This window comes from Salvelinus alpinus, chromosome 8, assembly GCF_045679555.1.
Source record: "Salvelinus alpinus chromosome 8, SLU_Salpinus.1, whole genome shotgun sequence".
NCBI lineage: Eukaryota > Metazoa > Chordata > Actinopteri > Salmoniformes > Salmonidae > Salvelinus > Salvelinus alpinus.
The window spans coordinates 3,294,083-3,320,388 of NC_092093.1; the positions used below are offsets into that span (position 1 = coordinate 3,294,083).

Here is a 26,306-nt window from a genome sequence, read left to right on the forward strand (position 1 = left end):
ACACTTAACCATCATGGTTACCACAGCATTCTGCAGCGATACCCCATCCCATCTGGTTTACGCTTAGTGGGACTATCATGTGTTTTTCAACAGGACAATGACCCAACACACCTCCAGGCTGTGTAAGGGCTATTTGACCAAGAAGGAGAGTGATGGAGTGCTGCATCAGATGACCTGGCCTCCACAATCACCCGACCTCAACCCAATTGAGATGGTTTGGATGAGATGGACCGCTGAGTGAAGGAAAAGCAGCCAACAAGTGCTCAGCATACGTGGGAACTCCTTCAAGACTATTGGAAAATAATTCCAGGTGAAGCTGGTTGAGAGAATGCCAAGAGTGTGCAAAGCTGTCATCAATGCAAAGGTTGGCTACTTTGAAGAAACTAAAATATAAAATATATTTTGATTTGTTGAACACTTTTTTGGTTACTACATGATTCCACGTGTTATTTCATAGTTTTAATGTCTTCAATATTATTATTGTGTGTAGAAAACAGTAAAAATAAAGTAAAACCCTTGAATGAGTAGGTGTGTCCAAACTTTTGACTGGTACTGTATATCTGGTAAAAGGTTTTAAAAACCTCGGATTTTAATACATAATATAACAGATACATAATATAACAGTATCTGCCATTTCTGACTGTGATAATATGTATCTGTTATATTATGTATCTGTTATATTATGTATCTGTTATAATATGTATCTGTTATAAGTATGTATCTGTTATATTATGTATCTGTTATATTATGTATCTGTTATATTATGTATCTGTTATAGTATGTATCTGTTATAGTATGTATCTGTTATAGTATGTATCTGTTATAGTATGTATCTGTTATATTATGTATCTGTTATATTATGTATCTGTTATATTATGTATCTGTTATAGTATGTATCTGTTATAGTATGTATCTGTTATATTATGTATCTGTTATAAGTATGTATCTGTTATATTATGTATCTGTTATATTATGTATCTGTTATAGTATGTATCTGTTATAGTATGTATCTGTTATATTATGTATCTGTTATAAGTATGTATCTGTTATATTATGTATCTGTTATATTATGTATCTGTTATAGTATGTATCTGTTATATTATGTATCTGTTATATTATGTATCTGTTATAGTATGTATCTGTTATAGTATGTATCTGTTATATTATGTATCTGTTATATTATGTATCTGCCAGTACTGACTGTTATCAGTATGCGCTGGGAAAAGTGGAGTCTGTCAGAGTGACCAGGGGGGGTCTTATTACATTGTATTTCTGAAGAACAGAGGAAGAATGCAGTGAGCTTCAAAAGAATCCGGACAACAGAAGTTGTGTGTTTTGAACATCGTTGTAGAGCACCCGACTCAAAGGAGTCATCTCAGTGGTGCCCGGCGTAGTGGTGCCCGGTGTAGTGGTGCCCGGTGTAGTGGTGCCCGGTGTAGTGGTGCCCGGTGTAGTGGTGCCCGGTGTAGTGGTGCCCGGTGTAGCGGTGCCCGGTGTAGCGGTGCCCGGTGTAGTGGTGCCCGGTGTAGTGGTGCCCGGTGTAGTGGTGCCCGGTGTAGTGGTGCCCGGTGTAGTGGTGCCCGGTGTAGTGGTGCCCGGTGTAGTGGTGCCAGGCATCTGACCTGCTGGGTGAGCGGAGGAAAACAAGAAAGTCTATCGGTCCTGTTGTTTTTTGATAAAGAGCAAATACCTTCACATGTGAAGCGTGGTTATGTAAGACACGTTATGTAAGACAAGCTGTAAGAGCCGTCTTCCCTAAACCACTAAAGCGTAAAACATTTAAATGATTTGGCCATGTTTCTAATGTGTGTAGAAGGACGGAGTATACTGAAGAACGGTGTGTAGAAGGACGGAGTATACTGAAGAACGGTGTGTAGAAGGACGGAGTATACTGAAGAACGGTGTGTAGAAGGACGGAGTATACTGAAGAACGGTGTGTAGAAGGACGGAGTATGCTGAAGAATGGTGTGTAGAAGGACGGAGTATACTGAAGAATGGTGTGTAGAAGGACGGAGTATACTGAAGAATGGTGTGTAGAAGGACGGAGTATGCTGAAGAATGGTGTGTAGAAGGACGGAGTATACTGAAGAATGGTGAGTAGAAGGACGGAGTATACTGAAGAATGGTGTGTAGAAGGACGGAGTATACTGAAGAATGGTGAGTAGAAGGACGGAGTATACTGAAGAATGGTGTGTAGAAGGACGGAGTATACTGAAGAATGGTGTGTAGAAGGACGGGGTATACTGAAGAATGGTGTGTAGAAGGACGGAGTATACTGAAGAATGGTGAGTAGAAGGACGGAGTATACTGAAGAATGGTGTGTAGAAGGACGGAGTATACTGAAGAATGGTGTGTAGAAGGACGGAGTATACTGAAGAATGGTGTGTAGAAGGACGGAGTATACTGAAGAATGGTGAGTAGAAGGACGGAGTATACTGAAGAATGGTGTGTAGAAGGACGGAGTATACTGAAGAATGGTGTGTAGAAGGACGGAGTATACTGAAGAATGGTGTGTAGAAGGACGGAGTATGCTGAAGAACGGTGTGTAGAAGGACGGAGTGTTGTAACTGAGGTGGGGATCGTGATCTGAGTTCCTGCAGTGTCCTGTAAGGGTGAAGGAGATTGAGGTGGGGGATCGTGATCTGAGTTCCTGCAGTGCCCTGTAAGGGGGAAGGAGATTGAGGTGGGGATCGTGATCTGAGTTCCTGCAGTGTCCTGTAAGGGTGAAGGAGATTGAGGTGGGGATCGTGATCAGTTCCAGTGTCCTGTAAGGGTGAAGGAGATTGAGGTGGGGGATCGTGATCTGAGTTCCTGCAGTGTCCTGTAAGGGTGAAGGAGATTGAGGTGGGGATCGTGATCTGAGTTCCTGCAGTGTCCTGTAAGGGTGAAGGAGATTGAGGTGGGGGATCGTGATCTGAGTTCCTGCAGTGCCCTGTAAGGGGGAAGGAGATTGAGGTGGGGGATCGTGATCTGAGTTCCTGCAGTGCCCTGTAAGGGGGAAGGAGATTGAGGTGGGGGATCGTGATCTGAGTTCCTGCAGTGCCCTGTAAGGGTGAAGGAGATTGAGGTGGCAAAAGTTAAAGCCGTCAATCAAATCTCCTATGCTGAGGCGATTTTAAAAGAATTGAGAAAACAAGTGACGCTAGTGAAGAGACGGCCCCCCCTCCCAGGCCGCCCTCCCAGGGCCCCCCTCCCAGGCCCCCCTCGAGTCTGTGTAGGGAGCAGATCTGTTTATTTTTAAACAGTAAAGTTGCTGGATTTTAGGTCATGTTTTGGGGGGAGTTTGTTTTGTTTTTTTTGGGGGGGGGGGAGCTGTTTCCTGTTCGCACAGTGGGATGCAGAATGCACAGTAAATTAAAGAAGAACCATCTGGTGAGATTGATCCTGTTGATTGGAATTTTTTGTGACTAACAATATTTTTGCATTTTGAAGTGATTGGCACATTATTGTTTTTTAAATGTATTTTTGGACAATTTTGATGGGATTCTATTAGGACTTTCTGGGATTTGGACTCCTCCCCCCTCCTCTCTTCCCTGCCCTCCTCTCCTCCCTCCTCTCCCCCCTGCCCTCCTCTCATCTCCTCTCTTCCCTGCCCTCCTCTCCCCCCTGCCCTCCTCTCCTCCCCCCCCCCTCTCCTCCCTGCCCTCCTCTCTTCCCTGCCCTCCTCTCCTCTCTTCCCTCCTCTCTTCCCCCCTCCTTCCTGCCCTCCTCTCCTCTCTGCCCTTCCCTCCTCTCTGCCCTTCCCTCCTCTCTCCCCCCCCCCCCCTCCTCCCTGCCCTCCTCTCCTCCCTGCCCTCCTCTCTTCCCCCCCTCCTCCCTCACAGTTAGTCCCCAGGACAGGGTGGGATTGACAAGGAGTCTCTCCCTGAGTCAGTGTAACCCCAGGGCCACCTAGAGAACACTACTACTGTTTACCTGCCCTGCCTATCTAAACACAATAAAGTCTCCATATCCTGGTCGTAAGCCCTGGGCCTGAGCCTGGAGGTAGTCTTCCTGGGGACAAACGGATGTTAGACATTCTAACCCTAACGGATTTAGTTAATGACCTGAATACATCAACCAGTCAACTGTGTTTACCCATCTAGCGTTTAACCTGGTGTCTTAACACGCTAAGCAAACAACAGTAAGTTAAGCACATACAGGACCTAGTGAACATCTACACACACCTTGCAGTTGTCACATTTTACTGCCTGAAATACTCATCTAAAATGGGGTTACATTTTTATTTATTTTTTAAATACATTCATTTTAAAACAAAACAAAAATGTCTTGATGGCGTATGTCTTCATACCACAGAGGTAATACTTGGTGGAAGCAGCTCTAAAAGCCATTACAGCTGTAAATCATTTCCATCGTGTTTTTTTGACAAAAATTGCTCAAGCTCAGTAAATTTGGTTGGGAATAATTGATGTACAGCAATATTTGTTTTTGAATCTGACAAATTTCCCGGTCCCTGCCGGTGACAAGCATACCCATAACATGATGCTGCCGGCACAATACTTGAAAACACAGACAGTTTCACTCTGTGAGGTGTTGTATTGGATTTGACCAAAAACCTGAAGTTTTTACAACCAAATCTCTATTATTTTTTGATGTAAATGGCATTTGGGGCTCTGAAAATAACGTGCTCCAGAAACACATCCTTTTCGAAATGGAAAACCTCTCAATATAGTGATGCAGGTCTTCACATGTTGTACACATGTAAATGTGTCTGCCCGCAACGTTATATTCCATTTTGGTTGCGACTTGAATGATTCCTCTCCGTCCGTTCTATAGGTAACTGACAAAATAAAAGGTATCACTCGAGTAAACGAGGGCTACCAAGTACACAGGAAGCAGGTCCTTCCACACAGGAAGATCCAGACACGTGTAGAATGTACGCCAATGCGCATTGAAGCTGTTTCGACGTATCGTGGTGGCCCAATGCCCTATTAAGACACTTTATGTTGGGCTTTCCTATATATTAGCAAGTTACCTTTAGCAATGAAATCGCAAAAAAATAAATACATTTCTGGACCCTTCGATTACATGCCATTTATGTCAAAAATAAAGATTTTTGGTTTTAAAAAAGCATTCTCCTTCAGAGATACGTTGGGATTTTGGCAATGAGGTCCTTTATCTACTGACCCAGAGTCAGATGAGGCCCTTTATCTAATGACCCAGAGTCAGATGAGGCCCTTTATCTACTGACCCAGAGTCAGATGAGGCCCTTTATCTACTGACCCAGAGTCAGATGAGGCCCTTTATCTACTGACCCAGAGTCAGATGAGGCCCTTTATCTACTGACCCAGAGTCAGATGAGGTCGTTTATCTACTGACCCAGAGTCAGATGAGGCCCTTTATCTACTGACCCAGAGTCAGATGGGGTCCTTTATCTACTGACCCAGAGTCAGATGAGGCCCTTTATCTACTGACCCAGAGTCAGATGAGGACCTTTATCTACTGACCCAGAGTCAGATGAGGACCTTTATCTACTGACCCAGAGTCAGATGAGGTCCTTTATCTACTGACCCAGAGTCAGATGAGGACCTTTATCTACTGACCCAGAGTCAGATGAGGTCCTTTATCTACTGACCCAGAGTCAGATGAGGCCCTTTATCTACTGACCCAGAGTCAGATGAGGCCCTTTATCTACTGACCCAGAGTCAGATGGGGTCCTTTATCTACTGACCCAGAGTCAGATGGGGCCCTTTATCTACTGACCCAGAGTCAGATGAGGTCCTTTATCTACTGACCCAGAGTCAGATGAGGCCCTTTATCTACTGACCCAGAGTCAGATGGGGTCCTTTATCTACTGACCCAGAGTCAGATGAGGCCCTTTATCTACTGACCCAGAGTCAGATGGGGTCCTTTATCTACTGACCCAGAGTCAGATGAGGCCCTTTATCTACTGACCCAGAGTCAGATGAGGACCTTTATCTACTGACCCAGAGTCAGATGAGGTCCTTTATCTACTGACCCAGAGTCAGATGAGGCCCTTTATCTACTGACCCAGAGTCAGATGAGGACCTTTATCTACTGACCCAGAGTCAGATGAGGCCCTTTATCTACTGACCCAGAGTCAGATGAGGCCCTTTATCTACTGACCCAGAGTCAGATGAGGTCCTTTATCTACTGACCCAGAGTCAGATGAGGCCCTTTATCTACTGACCCAGAGTCAGATGAGGCCCTTTATCTACTGACCCAGAGTCAGATGAGGCCCTTTATCTACTGACCCAGAGTCAGATGAGGTCCTTTATCTACTGACCCAGAGTCAGATGAGGCCCTTTATCTACTGACCCAGAGTCAGATGAGGTCCTTTATCTACTGACCCAGAGTCAGATGAGGCCCTTTATCTACTGACCCAGAGTCAGATGAGGCCCTTTATCTACTGACCCAGAGTCAGATGAGGCCCTTTATCTACTGACCCAGAGTCAGATGAGGCCCTTTATCTACTGACCCAGAGTCAGATGAGGCCCTTTATCTACTGACCCAGAGTCAGATGAGGCCCTTTATCTACTGACCCAGAGTCAGATGAGGCCCTTTATCTACTGACCCAGAGTCAGATGAGGACCTTTATCTACTGACCCAGAGTCAGATGAGGTCCTTTATCTACTGACCCAGAGTCAGATGAGGCCCTTTATCTACTGACCCAGAGTCAGATGAGGACCTTTATCTACTGACCCAGAGTCAGATGAGGCCCTTTATCTACTGACCCAGAGTCAGATGAGGCCCTTTATCTACTGACCCAGAGTCAGATGAGGTCCTTTATCTACTGACCCAGAGTCAGATGAGGCCCTTTATCTACTGACCCAGAGTCAGATGAGGCCCTTTATCTACTGACCCAGAGTCAGATGAGGCCCTTTATCTACTGACCCAGAGTCAGATGAGGTCCTTTATCTACTGACCCAGAGTCAGATGAGGCCCTTTATCTACTGACCCAGAGTCAGATGAGGTCCTTTATCTACTGACCCAGAGTCAGATGAGGCCCTTTATCTACTGACCCAGAGTCAGATGAGGCCCTTTATCTACTGACCCAGAGTCAGATGAGGCCCTTTATCTACTGACCCAGAGTCAGATGAGGCCCTTTATCTACTGACCCAGAGTCAGATGAGGCCCTTTATCTACTGACCCAGAGTCAGATGAGGCCCTTTATCTACTGACCCAGAGTCAGATGAGGCCCTTTATCTACTGACCCAGAGTCAGATGAAATAGTGGATACCATTTTTACGTCTCTGCGTGCAGTTTGAAGGAAGTCACTAACTAGCGCCAGGGCAATGACTAGAAGTCCACCGTATCTACCAGTGTTGTGTTCGAGACCACCTAAAGAGAGATCCAGTCAAGACCAAGGACCAGAACAAATTGAGTCCGATCCAAGACCACGATTGTAATTTTGTCAAATCATCAACCTAATAAGAGTTCAAAACATCCAGTATTACTGTGTTTATATTTCAGAACAACATATGAATTCTCTAGACATTCAGAATAGTGAAAACATACACGCTGAGGGTGAACAGAGCAACTCTACAAATGATTACTAACCCAAAACACAGTGGGGAACAATGAGGACCTTCTACACCTTCAGAGAAGGGCTAAGGATTTATACAACAATAATTATTAGAATATAATAATGATTATTATTATTTTTAATGATGTTCTGATTCAATCTCTTCTGTTTTTTGTTAGAAAGGAAAGGGTTAACACTGAAGAGAAGAAACATGATTTTTATTTGTTGTTTATTTTTTGCAATGGGAATAGATTTAGACTGGGAAATGTTTAATGGTGTTTTTATATTCTTATCATTGGTACCTCCTGGTGAACTATGTCTGAGTTTATGGACTGTTTATCCTTTAACACCATGCTGTGTGTGACTGCTGTCTCTCCCATCAGCCCTATGTAGTGGTGCCTGGATTTTACCGGGGGAAAAAGTTCCCAAACGACCCCCGCACGGCAAAGGGAACCTGTGTGAAAAATCCTGTGTTTTACTATGTTAAAAAAAAAAAAAAAAAAAAGTTTTCAAATAGATATTCAAATGTTGACATGTACTTTCTACCCTACCGGTTACCGATGTCACTCTTCTGTGAGCTGCTCCATGTGGCTTGTGTAGAACATTGACCCCATATGTAGCTTGTGTAGAGCATTGACCCCATACGTAGCTTGTGTAGAGCAGAGCATTGACCCCATACGTAGCTTGTGTAGAGCAGAGCATTGACCCCATACGAAGCTTGTGTAGAGCATTGACCCCATACGTAGCTTGTGTAGAGCATTGACCCCATACGTAGCTTGTGTAGAGCATTGACCCCATACGTAGCTTGTGTAAAGCAGAACATTGACCCATATGTAGCTTGTGTAGAGCAGAACATTTGACCCCATACGTAGCTTGTGTAGAGCAGAGTATTGACACCATACGTAGCTTGTGTAGAGTATTGACCCCATACGTAGCTTGTGTAGAACATTGACCATACGTACTTGTGTAGAGCATTGACCCCATACGTAGCTTGTGTAGAGCATTGACCCCATACGTAGCTTGTGTAAAGCAGAACATTGACCCATATGTAGCTTGTGTAGAGCAGAACATTTGACCCCATACGTAGCTTGTGTAGAGCAGAGTATTGACACCATACGTAGCTTGTGTAGAGTATTGACCCCATACGTAGCTTGTGTAGAACATTGACCCCATACGTAGCTTGTGTAGAGCATTGACCCCATACGTAGCTTGTGTAGAGCATTGACCCCATACGTAGCTTGTGTAAAGCAGAACATTGACCCATATGTAGCTTGTGTAGAGCAGAACATTTGACCCCATACGTAGCTTGTGTAGAGCAGAGTATTGACACCATACGTAGCTTGTGTAGAGTATTGACCCCATACGTAGCTTGTGTAGAACATTGACCCCATACGTAGCTTGTGTAGAGCAGAGTATTGACCCCATACGTAGCTTGTGTAGAGTATTTACCCCATACGTAGCTTGTGTAGAACATTGACCCCATACGTAGCTCGTGTAGAGCAGAACATTTGACCCCATACGTAGCTTGTGTAGAGCAGAGTATTGACCCCATACGTAGCTTGTGTAGAGTATTGACCCCATACGTAGCTTGTGTAGAACATTGACCCCATACGTAGCTTGTGTAGAGCAGAGTATTGACCCCATACGTAGCTTGTGTAGAGTATTGACCCCATACGTAGCTTGTGTAGAACATTGACCCCATACGTAGCTTGTGTAGAGCAGAGTATTGACCCCATACGTAGCTTGTGTAGAGTATTGACCCCATACGTAGCTTGTGTAGAACATTGACCCCATACGTAGCTTGTGTAGAGCAGAGTATTGACCCCATACGTAGCTTGTGTAGAGCAGAGTATTGACCCCATACGTAGCTTGTGTAGAGCAGAGTATTGACCCCATACGTAGCTTGTGTAGAGCATTGACCCCATACGTAGCTTGTGTAGAGCATTGACCCCATACGTAGCTTGTGTAGAGCAGAGTATTGACCCCATACGTAGCTTGTGTAGAGCAGAGTATTGACCCCATACGTAGCTTGTGTAGAGCAGAGTATTGACCCCATACGTAGCTTGTGTAGAGCATTGACCCCATACGTAGCTTGTGTAGAGCATTGACCCCATACGTAGCTTGTGTAGAGCAGAGTATTGACCCCATACGTAGCTTGTGTAGAGCAGAGTATTGACCCCATACGTAGCTTGTGTAGAGCAGAGTATTGACCCCATACGTAGCTTGTGTAGAGCATTGACCCCATACGTAGCTTGTGTAGAGCAGAGCATTGACCCCATACGTAGCTTGTGTAGAGCAGTACAACACCGTCGTGTTCATGATAGTCTCCCATTTTGATGTGGGTGATATATTATTTTGTAGCTCACCCTTGTTTGGTCTGGACAGTCGTGTTTTAGTGAGGAGAGCGCTTTGAAATTGAGCACGTCCGCGACAGAGTTCAGACGACGGCCGGTAAAAGCTTGTGGACGTCGTAGAGCCAGCTAGTGGTTAGAGTGTAGGGGCGGCAGGTAGTCTAGTGGTTAGAGTGTAGGGACGGCAGGTAGCCTAGTGGTTAGAGTGGAGGGGCGGCAGGTAAAAGCTTGTGGACGTCGTAGTGCTACAAACAATCAACACTTTGGTGTTTGTGAGAGTCTCCCCTTTCCACATATTACTTTGTAACTCAAAGTAACTACATACTATTTAGATTTTCCTGTCCGGATCTTCTCACGTCAGGGGCGGCAGGTAGCCTAGTGGTTAGAGTGTAGGGACGGCAGGTAGTCTAGTGGTTAGAGTGTAGGGACGGCAGGTAGTCTAGTGGTTAGAGTGTAGAGGCGGCAGGTAGCCTAGTGGTTAGAGTGTAGAGGCGGCAGGTAGCCTAGTGGTTAGAGTGTAGGGACGGCAGGTAGTCTAGTGGTTAGAGTGTAGGGACGGCAGGTAGTCTAGTGGTTAGAGTGTAGGGGCGGCAGGTAGTCTAGTGGTTAGAGTGTAGGGGCGGCAGGTAGTCTAGTGGTTAGAGTGGAGGGGCGGCAGGTAGCCTAGTGGTTAGAGTGGCAGGTAGCCTAGTGGTTAGAGGAGGCAGGTAGCCTAGTGGTTAGAGCGGCAGGTAGCCTAGTGGTTAGAGTGTAGGGACGGCAGGTATCCTAGTGGTTAGAGTGTAGGGACGGCAGGTAGCCTAGTGGTTAGAGTGTAGGGACGGCAGGTAGCCTAGTGGTTAGAGTGTAGAGGCGGCAGGTAGCCTAGTGGTTAGAGTGTAGAGGCGGCAGGTAGCCTAGTGGTTAGAGTGTAGGGACGGCAGGTAGCCTAGTGGTTAGAGTGTAGTGGCACCAGGTAGCCTAGTGGTTAGAGTGTAGGGGCGACAGGTATCCTAGTGGTTAGAGTGTAGAGGTGGCAGGGAGCCTAGTGGTTAGAGTGTAGGGACGGCAGGTAGCCTAGTGGTTAGAGTGTAGAGGCGGCAGGTAGCCTAGTGGTTAGAGTGTAGAGGCGGCAGGTAGCCTAGTGGTTAGAGTGTAGGGACGGCAGGTAGCCTAGTGGTTAGAGTGTAGTGGCGCCAGGTAGCCTAGTGGTTAGAGTGTAGGGGCGACAGGTATCCTAGTGGTTAGAGTGTAGGGACGGCAGGTAGCCTAGTGGTTAGAGTGTAGAGGCGGCAGGTAGCCTAGTGGTTAGAGTGTAGGGACGGCAGGTAGCCTAGTGGTTAGAGTGTAGGGACGGCAGGTAGCCTAGTGGTTAGAGTGTAGAGGCGGCAGGTAGCCTAGTGGTTAGAGTGTAGGGACGGCAGGTAGCCTAGTGGTTAGAGTGTAGAGGCGGCAGGTAGCCTAGTGGTTAGAGTGTAGGGACGGCAGGTAGCCTAGTGGTTAGAGTGTAGAGGCGGCAGGTAGCCTAGTGGTTAGAGTGTAGAGGCGGCAGGTAGCCTAGTGGTTAGAGTGTAGGGACGGCAGGTAGCCTAGTGGTTAGAGTGTAGGGACGGCAGGTAGCCTAGTGGTTAGAGTGGCAGGTAGCCTAGTGGTTAGAGGAGGCAGGTAGCCTAGTGGTTAGAGCGGCAGGTAGCCTAGTGGTTAGAGTGTAGGGACGGCAGGTAGCCTAGTGGTTAGAGTGTAGGGACGGCAGGTAGCCTAGTGGTTAGAGTGTAGAGGCGGCAGGTAGCCTAGTGGTTAGAGTGTAGAGGCGGCAGGTAGCCTAGTGGTTAGAGTGTAGAGGCGGCAGGTAGCCTAGTGGTTAGAGTGTAGAGGTGGCAGGTAGCCTAGTGGTTAGAGTGTAGAGGCGGCAGGTAGCCTAGTGGTTAGAGTGTAGGGACGGCAGGTAGCCTAGTGGTTAGAGTGTAGAGGTGGCAGGTAGCCTAGTGGTTAGAGTGTAGAGGCGGCAGGTAGCCTAGTGGTTAGAGTGTAGGGACGGCAGGTAGCCTAGTGGTTAGAGTGTAGGGACGGCAGGTAGCCTAGTGGTTAGAGTGGCAGGTAGCCTAGTGGTTAGAGGAGGCAGGTAGCCTAGTGGTTAGAGCGGCAGGTAGCCTAGTGGTTAGAGTGTAGGGACGGCAGGTAGCCTAGTGGTTAGAGTGTAGGGACGGCAGGTAGCCTAGTGGTTAGAGTGTAGAGGCGGCAGGTAGCCTAGTGGTTAGAGTGTAGAGGCGGCAGGTAGCCTAGTGGTTAGAGTGTAGAGGCGGCAGGTAGCCTAGTGGTTAGAGTGTAGAGGTGGCAGGTAGCCTAGTGGTTAGAGTGTAGAGCCGGCAGGTAGCCTAGTGGTTAGAGTGTAGGGACGGCAGGTAGCCTAGTGGTTAGAGTGTAGAGGTGGCAGGTAGCCTAGTGGTTAGAGTGTAGAGGCGGCAGGTAGCCTAGTGGTTAGAGTGTAGGGACGGCAGGTAGCCTAGTGGTTAGAGTGTAGGGACGGCAGGTAGCCTAGTGGTTAGAGTGGCAGGTAGCCTAGTGGTTAGAGGAGGCAGGTAGCCTAGTGGTTAGAGCGGCAGGTAGCCTAGTGGTTAGAGTGTAGGGACGGCAGGTAGCCTAGTGGTTAGAGCGTTGGGTCAGTAACCGAAAGGTTGCCAGATCAAATCCCCGAGATGACAAGGTAAAAATCTGTCGTTCTACCCTTGAACAAGGCACTGTTCCCCTGAACAAGGCACTGTTCCCCTGAACAAGGCACTGTTCCTAGGCCGTCATTGAAAATAACAATTTGTTCTTAACTGACCTGCCTCGTTAAATAAAGGTAAATAAAGTGTAGGAAAAAAGCCACTTTTACAAGTCCCATGTTCTGGAATAGGCGCAAACTTTATATCGTCGGAAAGATGGGGATTGAGCTGGATTAAGTAAACTATTCCATATTCAAAATTACGTCACCATGTCACGAACCGGTGCGTCAATCGACTCTAGGAGGTTTTATAACCAGAATGTCTTTTCAAGAGGTGTTGAGTGTTCCCGAGGGGTCTGGTCTCAGTACTGACATACATTTGCTTAAATCAGAAACAAGGTTTGAATATTGCAGTCCATCAATGATTCCCGACCAAAATTACAGCGCTTAAAGCAATCTGGACAAAAACAAAAGGAGTGTACAAAACATTAATAACACCTGCTCTTTCCATCACATAGACTGACCAGGTGAATCCAGGTGAAAAATATGATCCCTTATTGATGTTACTTGTTAAATCCACTTCAATCAGTGTAGATGAAGGGGAGGAGACGTGGTTAAAGAAGGATTTTTAAGCCTTGAGACAATTGAGACATGGATTGTGTATGTGTGTCATTCAGAGGGTGAACAACATATTGAATTGCCTTTGAACGGGGTATGTTAGTAGGCGCCAGGCGCACCGGTTTGTGTCGAGAACTGCAACGCTGCTGGGTTTTTTCACACGCAACAGTTTCCTGTGTGTATCAAGAATGGTCCACCACCCAAAGGACATCCAGCCAACTTGACACAACTGTGGGAATCATTGGAGCCCACATGGACCAGCATCCCTGTGGAACGCTTTCGACACCTTGTAGGGTCCATGACCCGACGGTCCAGAGGAAAGGTTGATGATTATAATCTGACCCTGCTGGTCATCTATGAACGTTTGAACATCTTGGCCATGTTCTGTTATAATCTCCACCTGGCACAGCCAGAAGAGAACTGGCCACCCCTCATAGCCTGGTTCCTCTCTAGGTTTCTTCCTAGGTTTTGGCCTTTCTAGGGAGTTTTTCCTAGCCACCGTGCTTCTACACCTGCATTGCTTGCTGTTTGGGGTTTTAGGCTGGGTTTCTGTATAAGCACTTTGTGACATCAGCTGATGTAAGAAGGGCTTTATAAATACATTTGATTGATTGATTGTAAAGGCCTTGCCTTGACAAATTGACAACGTTCTACGGGAAAAATATTGCAACTTAATATTAGTTCCTAATGTTTTGCACACTCTGGTCGAATTTTATTCCAAATGATTTACAGCTGTAATGGCTTTTAGAGCCGCTTCCACCAAGGATCACCTCTGTGGTGTGAAGACATACGCCATCAAGACATCTTCTGGGTTATTTATTTCTTCATTTATTAATTTAGAAAATATTATAAACTTTTTCTTTTAAAATGTGGCACAGGTTATATAAATTAGCAGAGAAAAAAATGGAAATGTAATCCTTTTAAGATGTCATTTTAAGACTTTCATTAGGCCCTGAACAGTTCAACTAGTACTACTGTAGATTCAGTTCAAACTGGATGTAACTGCCCTGCGAAGATAGAGAGAGAGAGGGGGGAGAGAGAGGAGAGAGGAGAGAGAGAGAGAGAGACAGAGAGAGAGAGGGGGGGAGAGAGAGGAGAGAGAGAGAGACAGAGAGAGAAAGAGAGAGAGAGAGAGAGACAGAGAGAGAGTCCATGTAGAGCTATGATAATCCTAACTGTAATCTCCCTCCCTGCCACTAGGGTGCAGTAAAGGCTGTGGCAGAGTAAGATATAGAAATACACCCCATCATATCATCAACAACACCCCTCTTAGTACAATTTTGGACCTTCTATGTTATTTGAATAAAACATGTATTACATGTGTTGAATGCAGGGTATTCAGGAGAGGTTTGGAAAGATCGCGAGGCTACCACAAGAGGGAAGACACCTCTTTGAATCTACTCTATGTCGTCTTAGTACCAAATGGCATATTGACCAGAAGCCCTACGAGGAATAGCATAACCATCTGAGACGCAGACCTAGTCCCACGTCTCGACCCCCCTTCGTACCTCTAGCAGGCAGGAGTGATGCTACCGTTTCCTACCGATTTTGTAGAGATACGACCCCAGAACTCTGCAAAACCGAAGATCGTAAGATGGCTTGATCTTAAAAAAAAGTCATCGACACACAATCACTTTTTCCAACGTAGGTGGTGGAGAGAGAGAGAAACGGGCGAGAGACAGAAAAGCAAAGTGATCGGGTGGTGTGTGTGTGTGTGTGTGTGTGTGTGTGTGTGTGTGTGTGTGTGCGTGCAGATGAGTGCTGTGACATTTGTCTTCCTGCAGCAGCCCACGCCTGTTAGCGCTGTCTGAAGAGCACAGACTTAGCTAGTGATAGACAGCTGGACATAGACTGCACACACCGTCTCATTACACACACACACACACACACACACACACACACACACACACACACACACACACACACACACACACACACACACACACACACACACACACACACACACACACACACACACACACACACACACACACACACACACACACACACACACACACACACACACACATACAAACACACACACACACAGAATATCATGGAAGACGTATATCATTTCCACAAAATCCCATCACTCAGCTAACTACCATCACTCAGCTAACTACCATCACTCAGCTAACTACCATCACTCAGCTAACTACCATCACTCAGCTAACTACCCCTGAAGAACCAACACTCAGCTAACTACCCCTGAAGGATCATCACTCAGCTAACTACCCCTGAAGGACCAACACTCAGCTAACTACCCCTGAAGGACCATCACTCAGCTAACTACCCCTGAAGGATCAACACTCAGCTAACTACCCCTGAAGGATCATCACTCAGCTAACTACCCCTGAAGGACCAACACTCAGCTAACTGTCTTATCTTTACCTAAACAGGGAAAACAGATGTGACATGGAAGACACGGGAAAGTACAGACTGTCAGCATTTAGCTTCTGGTGAAAAATCACTTGGCAAATAGATCCATTAAACTGTTGAAAGCATCAAGATGTGATGGTAGTCGTGATTTGGCACCTGGTAACACGTCAGGTGTGACAGTTTACGTCCCAATACTTCAAAAAGGTAGTTTAAGTAGTTTTTTTTTGTAAATAGTGGTGAAGTGTGAAATATATATATTTTTTTAAGGGTGTAAATCATGGCAACAGTGTGTTTCCAGTGTGAGCTTGAACGCTTCAACAAGTCAATTGTTTCCGATTTAAAAATAAAAAAAAGCTTTCAGTTTAACACATTCAGATTTCAGTTTTTATTTCATTAATGCTTTCATGTCATACTTAAGATCTTTCTCTTAACTTAAAATACCTTGTATTTAGCAAACCATTAAAGCTATTCGTGTGTGTGTGTGTGTGTGTGTGTGTGTGTGTGTGTGTGTGTGTGTGTGTGTGTGTGTGTGTGTGTGTGTGTGTGTGTGTGTGTGTGTGTGTGTGTGTGTGTGTGTGTGTGTGTGTGTGTGTGTGTGTGTGTGTGTGTGACTGTGTGTGCTCATACGTGGGAAAAACTCCAGGTGTCCTCTAAACTCAAATATCTCCCCCCTCCACACACACACACACACACACACACACACACACACACACACACACACACACACACACACACACACACACAGTGGTGAACCAGAACAATGGTTTACTGATCCATATTTCCAATAGCAGCTGTACACCTGCAGATACACAAACCTCTTTCGTTCTTTCTTTCTAAAAATGAAGGGACTTCTCATCTTTCTAGAAAAGAGCCACTGCAAAAAAAAGGAGATTCACCTTAAAAAAAAGATTACAGAAACATACAAAATCCAATAAAATGTAATCAGCCAAAACAACAGACGAACCAAAAGTATAATATGTACAGAACCTCTTGGTAACACTTCATTTGGATACTCTGTAGACCAGACACAGATCAGTAGCATGTCAACTATCTACTAATCTTAATCCTAACCCTAATTCTAATCCTAACCCTAATTCTAATCCTAACCCTTATTCTAATCCTAACCCTTATTCTAATCATTTTGCTTATCAACAAAGAGTTTTGTGGATAGTCCATCTGTAGATGGTCATGCTATCTGGACTATCCAAATAAAATGGGAGCAAAATCTTACCTAGCCTACAGTAGAAAAAAAAAATGCTTTTAAATGTATTAATACAACTCTCAGATTACTTTAAAACAGCCATTTTAAAAAATCCCTTTCTTTCATAAAACCTCCAACCGCCCTGTTGCTGTTCTTCAATCCATGCACCTTGGTTACGTGTCAAATGGCACCCTATTCCCTGCACAGTGCACTACTTTAGACCAGAGCCCTATGGCACCCTATTCCCTATACAGTGCACTACTTTTAAACAGAGACAAAGGTAATGCACTAAATAGGGTGCCATTTTGGGCGTAGCCTAGCGACAGACAGTCCACTTCCTTAGTGACCTTTACTCGCGGGTGAAGGCCTTCTTCTGATTGGCTCGTACGACGTCGTCGGGGGAGGGCGTGTCGAAGGTGAAAGGGGTTATGGGTAAGAGGGGCATCTGTTCTTTAGCTTTGACCAGCTGGGTCTGTGTTCCGTACAGAAACGCCGGGTGACCCCCTCCACTGACCTCTAACCTCAGATCTCCCACAGCCTTCATCATCATCATCCTCCTCCTCTTCCCCCGGCTGGGCGCACGCACCGACAGGGTCAGGGCGAAGACGGACGGGCGAGCGAACACGGAGGAACGTTGGCGGTGGTGGTCTGACCGCACGGCGACCGCGGACGGCGAGGAGAGGCCTTTGTCGTGGCGACGCGCGAACAACGCTCCACCGTGGGACGACTGGGCCATGAGCACGCTTAGATCAACACTCTGATCACCCCGCGGTGGGTGGAGACTCAGGGGTGTGTGTGACAAAAGGGGGCGGGGTTTGTCTCTGACTCCACCCTCTTGGATACTTCTTGGCTGTGGTTTCCCCGGTGACAGGAGTGCGGCGAGGGAGAGTGATGGTGGGGTTTCGGAGGATGTTCTGGTGTGGTGCTGAGAGGCTAGTTGAGAGAGCTTCCCCAGTCGGACTGGAGGTGGTTCTACCTCAGCTTGCTGTCCGTCTGGGTCCGCTGCTGGCACCGTGCTTACTGGCTGACGGCGAGAGGCCAACAGAGACAGAGAGAGGACGTGAGGTTCTGGTGTTGTCGTGATCTGGGTCTGGGGGAAACAGTGTGTGTTCAGACGTCCTGGGGATTGTTGGAGTTGGGACAGGGAGCGTGTGTTCAGACGTCCTGGGGATTGTTGGAGTTGGGACAGGGAGCGTGTGTTCAGACGTCCTGGGGATTGTTGGAGTTGGGACAGGGAGCGTGTGTTCAGACGTCCTGGGGATTGTTGGAGCTGGGACAGGGAGCGTGTGTTCAGACGTCCTGGGGATTGTTGGAGTTGGGACAGGGAGCGTGTGTTCAGACGTCCTGGGGATTGTTGGAGTTGGGACAGGGAGCGTGTGTTCAGACGTCCTGGGGATTGTTGGAGTTGGGACAGGGAGCGTGTGTTCAGACGTCCTGGGGATTGTTGGAGCTGGGACAGGGAGCGTGTGTTCAGACGTCCTGGGGATTGTTGGAGCTGGGACAGGGAGCGTGTGTTCAGACGTCCTGGGGATTGTTGGAGCTGGGACAGGGAGCGTGTGTTCAGACGTCCTGGGGATTGTTGGAGCTGGGACAGGGAGCGTGTGTTCAGACGTCCTGGGGATTGTTGGAGCTGGGACAGGGAGCGTGTGTTCAGACGTCCTGGGGATTGTTGGAGCTGGGACAGGGAGCGTGTGTTCAGACGTCCTGGGGATTGTTGGAGCTGGGACAGGGAGCGTGTGTTCAGACGTCCTGGGGATTGTTGGAGCTGGGACAGGGAGCGTGTGAGAGCTGCCGCTGGTCCGGCGGCGGTCTGAGTTGTGTTGCCGTGGGCAATGGGGATTGAGCTGTTCCCGTGGAGACCGGGGAGTGTTCTGTAGAGGGTGGGGCTGCTGTTGGAATGTTCCTGGATCAGCTCAGCCAATGACGGGCTTCCTTTTGGATCCGCCCCCTTAGCCCCTCCCCCAGACCCTATCTCCATTGGTCGGCTGCTCTGGAGGACGGAGCTCAGGCTGCCGAAGGAGGGAGAGGCCATATTGGCGCCCGGAGCTGTCAGTTTGGGGTTGCCTAAGGACAAGCTACCCAAAGAGGAGGCAAGGTGGCCGGGGGGACTCGTAGCCATGGGGGCGGAGTTGGAGTTTAACAACGCTAGAGTGCCCAATGAGAGGCCAGAAAGAGCAGCCAGTGGAGATGAGGACAGTGAGGGGAGTCCCGCCCTCTGACTCTTCTGATCATGCTCAGACATCAACTGGGCCAGGCTGCTGCTGCTCCCCGCCTCGGCAACAGTCGCCGAGGGCCTTGCGGAACCCGCCGCGAAATTCAGAGTCGAAGTGGAGAGGTTGTGAGTGTCATGACAGCGACCTTTCACGGGCCGAGCTCGGAGGTCACTAAGGTTCAGGGGATCGGCAGATGGACGTATAGCTGGTGTGAGTACAGTGTCAGAGTTGGATAGGCAGGCTCCTTACCTTACCAAGAGTTGAGAGAGGAGGATGGGTCAGGACATCGGGAGAGAGAGAGAGAGAGAGAGAGAGAGAGAGAGAGAGAGAGAGAGAGAGAGAGAGAGAGAGAGAGAGAGAGAGAGAGAGAGAGAGAGAGAGAGAGAGAGAGAGAGAGAGAGAGAGAGAGAGAGAGAGAGAGAAAGAGAGAGAGAGAGAGAGAGAGAGAGAGAGAGAGAGAGAGAGAGAGAGAGAGAGAGAGAGAGAGAAGAGAGAGAGAGAGAGAGAGAGAGAGAGAGAGAGAGAGAGAGAGAGAGAGAGAGAGAGAGAGAGAGAGAGAGAGAGAGAGAGAGAGAGAGAGAGAGAGAGAGAGAGAGAGAGAGAGAGAGAGAGAGAGAGAGAGAGAGAGAGAGAGAGAGAGAGAGAGAGAGAGAGAGAGAGAGAGAGAGAGAGAGAGAGAGAGAGAGAGAGAGAGAGAGAGAGAGAGAGAGAGAGAGAGAGAGAGAGAGAGAGAGAGAGAGAGAGATGCATTTCGTTACAATGTGTTTAAAGTGATGAGTTGGAGGAGCACCTTGGTGCATTTCTTTAACAGTCTTCAACAACTACATCCCTGTGTCCAGTTACTCTAAGGGTAAAATCCAAGCTTAACAAAGCACAATAAGTAAGGTGATCGTCATTCCCCCCTGCTCTACGGTCCAGGCATACCTTTCTTTGGTGGTGGGGTGGCTGATGCCTCCTGATTGGATCTTGGTGCCGCTGCCATCTCCTTATTGGCTCTCTGCGGCAGTGGTCCTTCCTTATTGGCTCCCTGGGGCAGTGGTCCTTCCTTATTGGCTCCCTGGGGCAGTGGTGCGTCCTGATGGGTCTTAGCGGACCGGGGCGGGGCACCGGTGCTCTCGTCTGATAGGATGGTTTCCAGGGCTCTCTCGGGGTCGAAGGCGCACTGCAAGGCAACCTGGGTAAGGACAGACTCTGGCACTGTGTCACCCAGCACCTCACGCATCTGGTTCAGACGAGAGAACAGCTTGCCTGTGGAGACACATTACATTACATTAGAAACATTTGAAATTGGCACATGGACACTAAGGGATACAAAAAGCACCTTCAAACAAACACCTCACAAGAAAAACACACACACACAAAGACACGCACGGACACACAGGGTTAGCGCTCTGTGTGTGTGTACCTTGGTCTAGGAAGAGAGGACGAGGCAAAAAATAATTTACTCCGCTCTAAATCACGCCCTGCGTGAGAAAAGCCATTATTTAGCATATGGAGATCTATGACAAGAGTGTAATGCCACGTGAGTCTTATTGAATGGAATAGACATGTCATAATATTTAGGCCGGTACCAACGTACTGATATAAGTGGATGCTGGTGGTCCCTCAACTTGGAGAAAAACGACTTAGTTGTACCTGTTTTTTTTTTTTTTTTTCACACACGTTATCTGCCCTCTCATTGGCTAGAATGGTCCCACCTGATCTCGCCTGCCTTCCAATCATTGAGGACATGTATTTCCATTGTCAGAGTGGTCACTCGGCTGTCTTTGTCAACATAACATATCATATTTAGTCTAGATTATTCCACGGAGGGCCTAGCGTCTGATGGTTTGGGTTTTTCCTTGCAATTAAGACAACAAGAGTTCCTTCCTAATTAGTGATGTTAATTAATCACGTAAACGGGAGGAGGGCAAACCAGCTGAAACTCTGCCTTCTGTGGACTGAGTAACACACGCGGTCTATGGAGTTGAGGAGGTTAGGGTTTAGAGGTTAGGGTTTGGAGGTTAGGGTTTAGTGGTTAGGGTTTAGAGGTTAGGGTTTAGAGGTTAGGGTTTAGAGGTTACAGGTTAGGGTTTAGAGGTTAGGGGTTAGGGTTTAGAGGTTAGGGTTTAGAGGTTAGAGGTTAGGGTTTAGAGGTTAGGGTTTAGAGGTTAGAGGTTAGGGTTTAGAGGTTAGAGGTTAGGGTTTAGAAGTTAGGGTTTAGAGGTTAGGGTTTAGAGGTTAGGGTTTAGAGGTTAGGGTTTAGGGGTTAGGGTTTAGAGGTTGGGGTTTAGAGGTTAGGGTTTAGAGGTTAGGGTTTAGAGGTTAGGGTTTAGAGGTTACAGGTTAGGGTTTAGAGGTTAGGGTTTAGAGGTTACAGGTTAGGGTTTAGAGGTTAGGGTTTAGAGGTTAGGGGTTACAGGTTACAGGTTAGGGTTTAGAGGTTAGGGTTTAGAGGTTAGGGTTTAGAGATTACAGGTTAGGGTTTAGAGGTTAGGGTTTAGAGGTTAGGGTTTAGAGGTTACAGGTTAGGGTTTAGAGGTTAGGGTTTAGAGGTTAGGGTTTAGAGGTTACAGGTTAGGGTTTAGAGGTTACAGGTTAGGGTTTAGAGGTTACAGGTTAGGGTTTAGAGGTTACAGGTTAGGGTTTAGAGGTTAGGGTTTAGAGGTTAGGGTTTAGAGGTTAGGGTTTAGAGGTTACAGGTTAGGGTTTAGAGGTTACAGGTTAGGGTTTAGAGGTTACAGGTTAGGGTTTAAAGGTTAGGGTTTAGAGGTTACAGGTTAGGGTTTAGAGGTTAGGGTTTAGAGGTTAGGGTTTAGGGGTTAGAGGTTAGGGTTTAGAGGTTAGGGTTTAGAGGTTAGAGGTTAGGGTTTAGAGGTTAGGGTTTAGAGGTTACAGGTTAGGGTTTAGAGGTTAGGGTTTAGAGGTTAGGGTTTAGAGGTTACAGGTTAGGGTTTAGAGGTTAGGGTTTAGAGGTTAGGGTTTAGAGGTTACAGGTTAGGGTTTAGAGGTTACAGGTTAGGGTTTAGAGGTTAGGGTTTAGAGGTTACAGGTTAGGGTTTAGAGGTTACAGGTTAGGGTTTAGAGGTTACAGGTTAGGGTTTAGAGGTTACAGGTTAGGGTTTAGAGGTTACAGGTTAGGGTTTAGAGGTTAGGGTTTAGAGGTTAGGGTTTAGAGGTTAGAGGTTACAGGTTAGGGTTTAGAGGTTAGGGTTTAGAGGTTAGGGTTTAGAGGTTAGGGTTTAGAGGTTAGGGTTTAGAGGTTAGGGTTTAGAGGTTAGGGTTTAGAGGTTACAGGTTAGGGTTTAGAGGTTAGGGTTTAGAGGTTAGGGTTTAGAGGTTAGGGTTTAGAGGGTTGGGGTTTAGAGGTTAGAGGTTAGGGTTTAGAGGTTAGGGTTTAGAGGTTACCTCGGTCTAGATCGGTAACTCTGAAAAAGGGGCCACAAAGAATCTGAATTCATAATGACAGGCCGTGTACCCACGTCCCCCCTCACCAGGATTTAGCAGCCCTCATCTTGACACTTTGTACGTTTTAGATTTAATCTTGTGCAATTCTACACATTTTTCCATGGGGCGTAGAGAAGAAAAAAAAGCCCGTTTGCGGCAATTCTACACATTTTGTTGTGGGCGGAGATTTTGCAATTGTATAACACATTTCATGCAATTCTACACATTTTGCCATAGGGTAGAGAGAAATATTTTGAGTTTTTAATATGATATCTGAGCGAGACAAATTCATTTGTGATTACTAAGTTTAAAACAGCTGGCAGCTAGACTAATTTACCAATCTAACTAAAATGTTATCTGACACGGGCTAATTGAGTCACTACCAGTGACTGACGTGACAGCAACTGGTGATGCACAACCAGCTTGTCTATTCTACTATTCTAACTGTCAACAGGAAGTTGAGACCTGTCAACAGGAAGTTGAGACCAACTGAGTTGTTGATCTTTGCTAAACAATCATGTTCCAAGTCTATACTAGGGTTGTTACGGTAACCGTACTACAGCCACACCGACGGTCACGAGTCATGATGGCAGTCAAATTCAATGTGACCGTTTAGTCGCGGTAATTAGGCTCTCCAAGCTCAGATGCTGCTGATGGTCATTAGTAGTCTACCAAACTTGCTAACCGCCTGGTACTCAGCACTCTATTGTCCCTCTAATCACTCTGACATCAATGCAAATGTATTCGAAAATCTAATCAAACCCTTCATGAGATAGGCTATGGAATTGTGTTTAGAAAACAGAGTGATGGCCTCTATTAAAAAGAGGAGGATCCCATCAGCTTTCTATAGGCTAGGCCTATTATATTTATTTCTAAACTTTCCTAATATTAAGCACATTGCTTATCTTTACAACAGGAGTATAGCCTACCTGGCTGGCATTAAAATGAACCACGGGAAAAGCGTCCTCTATTCACTATTTACCCGCATAGATGACATCTATTTTTTTCAAGCTGACCCTGTTTCAAGACAGGTGCATGATAATGGTCCATTCTAAATAAAAATTTCACACATATTATTTCGTGTATTACAGCATCGAGTCTTCATGGGTTTGACGCAACAAGCTTGGCACACCTGTATTTGGGGAGTTTCTCCCATTCTTCTCTGCAGATCCTCTCAAGCTCTGTCAGGTTGGATGGGGAGCATCGCTCCACAGCTATTTTCAGGTCTCTCCAGAGATGTTCGATCGGGATCAAGTCCGGGCTCTGGCTGAGCCACTCGAGGACATTCAGAGACTTGTCCGGAAGCCATTCCTGTGTTGTTTTGGATGTGTTTTTTTATTTAACTAGGCAAGTCAGTTAAGAACAAATTCATATTTAAAATGACGCATTAACCCTAACCCGGACGACGCTGGGCTAATTATGCGCCGCCCAATGGGACTCCCAATTACGTTCGGATGTGATACAGCCTGGATTCGAACCAGGGACTGTAGTGACGCCTCTTGCACTGAGATGCAGTGCCTTAGACCGCTGCGTCCGTGTGTGTGTTACCTATTTAACTGTACTAGAATGCTTAAAAGGCTGCTAAAACTGTAAATATCGGCATCGTTTTTTTGGGGCATTGAAAATATTGTAAATCTGCCAAAAAATGTCATATCGGTGCTTCACTAGTAGTCATGCAATTTGTGTGACTTTTTAAGCAAATATATTTAACTTATTTAGGCTTGTCATAACAAAGGGGTTGAATACTTAGACTCAAGACATTTCAGCTTTTTTAATATATTTTTTTAAATGTCTAAAAACAGAATTCAAATTTGATATTGGGTATTGTGTGTAGGCCACAGAATATCTCAATGTAATCCATTTTATAACAGGCTGTAGCAACGTGTAAAAAAGGCAAAGAGTGTGAATACTAATCCCTATAAAGTGCTTTACTTTTATTGTGCCCTAAGTTGGATCAGGGGCCTGGTCAAAAGTAGTGCACTATGTAGGGAATAGGATTCCATTTCACACCTTGGCCTTACAGTTATAAAGTAATTGGGAAGTGTTCCCGTGTGTACTTGTACTAGGCCAGTGAGACAGACAGACCTGTAGCAGGGGAAATGCAGTAGCCATCATCAACAGACTGTCCATATACTTCCTCATCATCAAAGTATGCAAGGGGGTGCAATTCAGTCAATAACACTAGCATACAAACACACACTAGCTAGGTCCCACAAACACACCCACCTTTTTAAAAACATTTTAGTCATTTAGCAAATACTCTTATCCAGACTGACTTACAGTAGTGAGTGCATAATACATTTTTCGTACTATTGGCTTTCGTACTTTTGGCTTTCGCTTTGCCTCCTCAGCAACTCTGCCTGGGGGTGAGCTTGGCCTTTTCTGGTGGACTCAATACAACGTTTCAACAGAACAATTTTCTTACAATCAATGATGGGTAGATCTGGCTGGCTAAACTGTAAACGTTATTAGTTAGATCACTGGCTAGTTAACAATGCCAACCAGCTTCAGTTGCTGGAACTTTGGCAGCTTGATAGCTACCTAGCTAACCTCATTGGTAAACTAGCCAACCAGCATGATGGTTAAATACATTGAAAGTTAGAAAGAAACATTAGCTAATTTTAAACAATACCATTGACATATGCTTAAGATAGTTGTCCTAGCTTGCCAACTACGCGAATTACCTAGATGCCACCCATAAGCATTTACCGTTATAAGCATTTTGCTACACCCGCAATAACGTCTGCTAAATACGTGTACTGTATGTAACCAATACAATTGATTTGAGAATAGTCTGCAAGTAGACACGACATTGTTCTGTGTAATTGCGGGATATTATGTTTGTATTGAAATAAGTATTTATTTGTTTATAATTTAAAAAAAATAGATTTTTATTTGACGTCCGAGTTCCAGTCCGCCCACACTAGTTGCTGCATTAACTCCGTCGTAAATCGTTGCGTTTAGTCGGTAAGGTTGTGGAACCTATTTCAAGTGACAGCCCGAAAAGGACACAACAGCAATAGTTACATGCTTTTCAAGCTAATGTTAGCCAATTTAGCTATCATTAGCTACCTAGCTATCGGACAGCAATAATGATATGCTTTTCAAGCTAATGTTAGCTAGGTAGCTAACGATAGCTATATTGGCTAACCAGCTAACGTTAGCTATATTGGCTAACCAGCTAACGTTAGCTATATTGGCTAACCAGCTAACGATAGCTATATTGGCTAACCAGCTAACGTTAGCTATATTGGCTAACCAGCTAACGTTAGCTATATTGGCTAACGTTAGCTAACAACTTCAGGCCTTGCGTCTGCAGGCTGCCAGTAGCAAATTCACAGAGCCTAACCTTCATCGTAGTTGCAGCCTCTGGCATTTCTGTGCCGAGACATGTTGGTTTATAACTTATAGCTACGTCTCCTTTCGGCCCCTGTAGACGTGGTTTTCGGCTCAAGCGGGTTTATTGTAACTTGCGTCTCACTTTTCCGACAGCCACATTGACGTAGCTAGCTAGCTACACACACACACACACTTCTGCGCAGACTCAGTAGAGTAGAGCGGTTCAGAACCTCACAGAACTTCTAAATGCAGGTCGTGGATCAGTTTGTACTGCAAAATAATCCCAACTTGAATCTTTAGCGAGGAAAAAATATCAAACTCGTAATGCCATTTGGCCTGCTGAGTGAAACAATTTCACTTGGCTTGGCCCACGCTACAGAATATCTGGAAATAAAATATTACGTTTATTCCATAATACATTCAATTTAGCTCATGATTGTAAACTACAACAAACATGCTTGTCAGCATCAAGCTGTTCTCGAAGACAATTATATTCTCTTATCAATCATTTCAAGAATCTCAAATAAATAAATATAAAACACATGTAGTTTCCAGACCATCCTCTTCTAGTTTAGATATGTAGGCTAGTGGCAAGGCCTCCACATTTTTT

At 46.0% G+C, this 26,306-nt stretch overlaps 1 protein-coding gene across 1 annotated transcript; it reads right to left on the reverse strand.

Annotated features, from left to right (window-relative positions):
• Positions 1-15,887: 15,887 nt before the first annotated feature.
• Positions 15,888-25,900, reverse strand: LOC139582434 (uncharacterized). Its single transcript, XM_071412437.1, has 3 exons — positions 25,707-25,900; positions 19,856-20,179; positions 15,888-19,175 (listed from the first exon to the last, which is right to left on the reverse strand). Exons 1-3 carry the CDS (start codon positions 25,747-25,749, stop codon positions 17,068-17,070), a joined length of 2,475 nt encoding a protein of 824 aa, XP_071268538.1. The 5' UTR covers positions 25,750-25,900; the 3' UTR covers positions 15,888-17,067.
• Between the last annotated feature and the right edge of the window lie 406 nt (positions 25,901-26,306).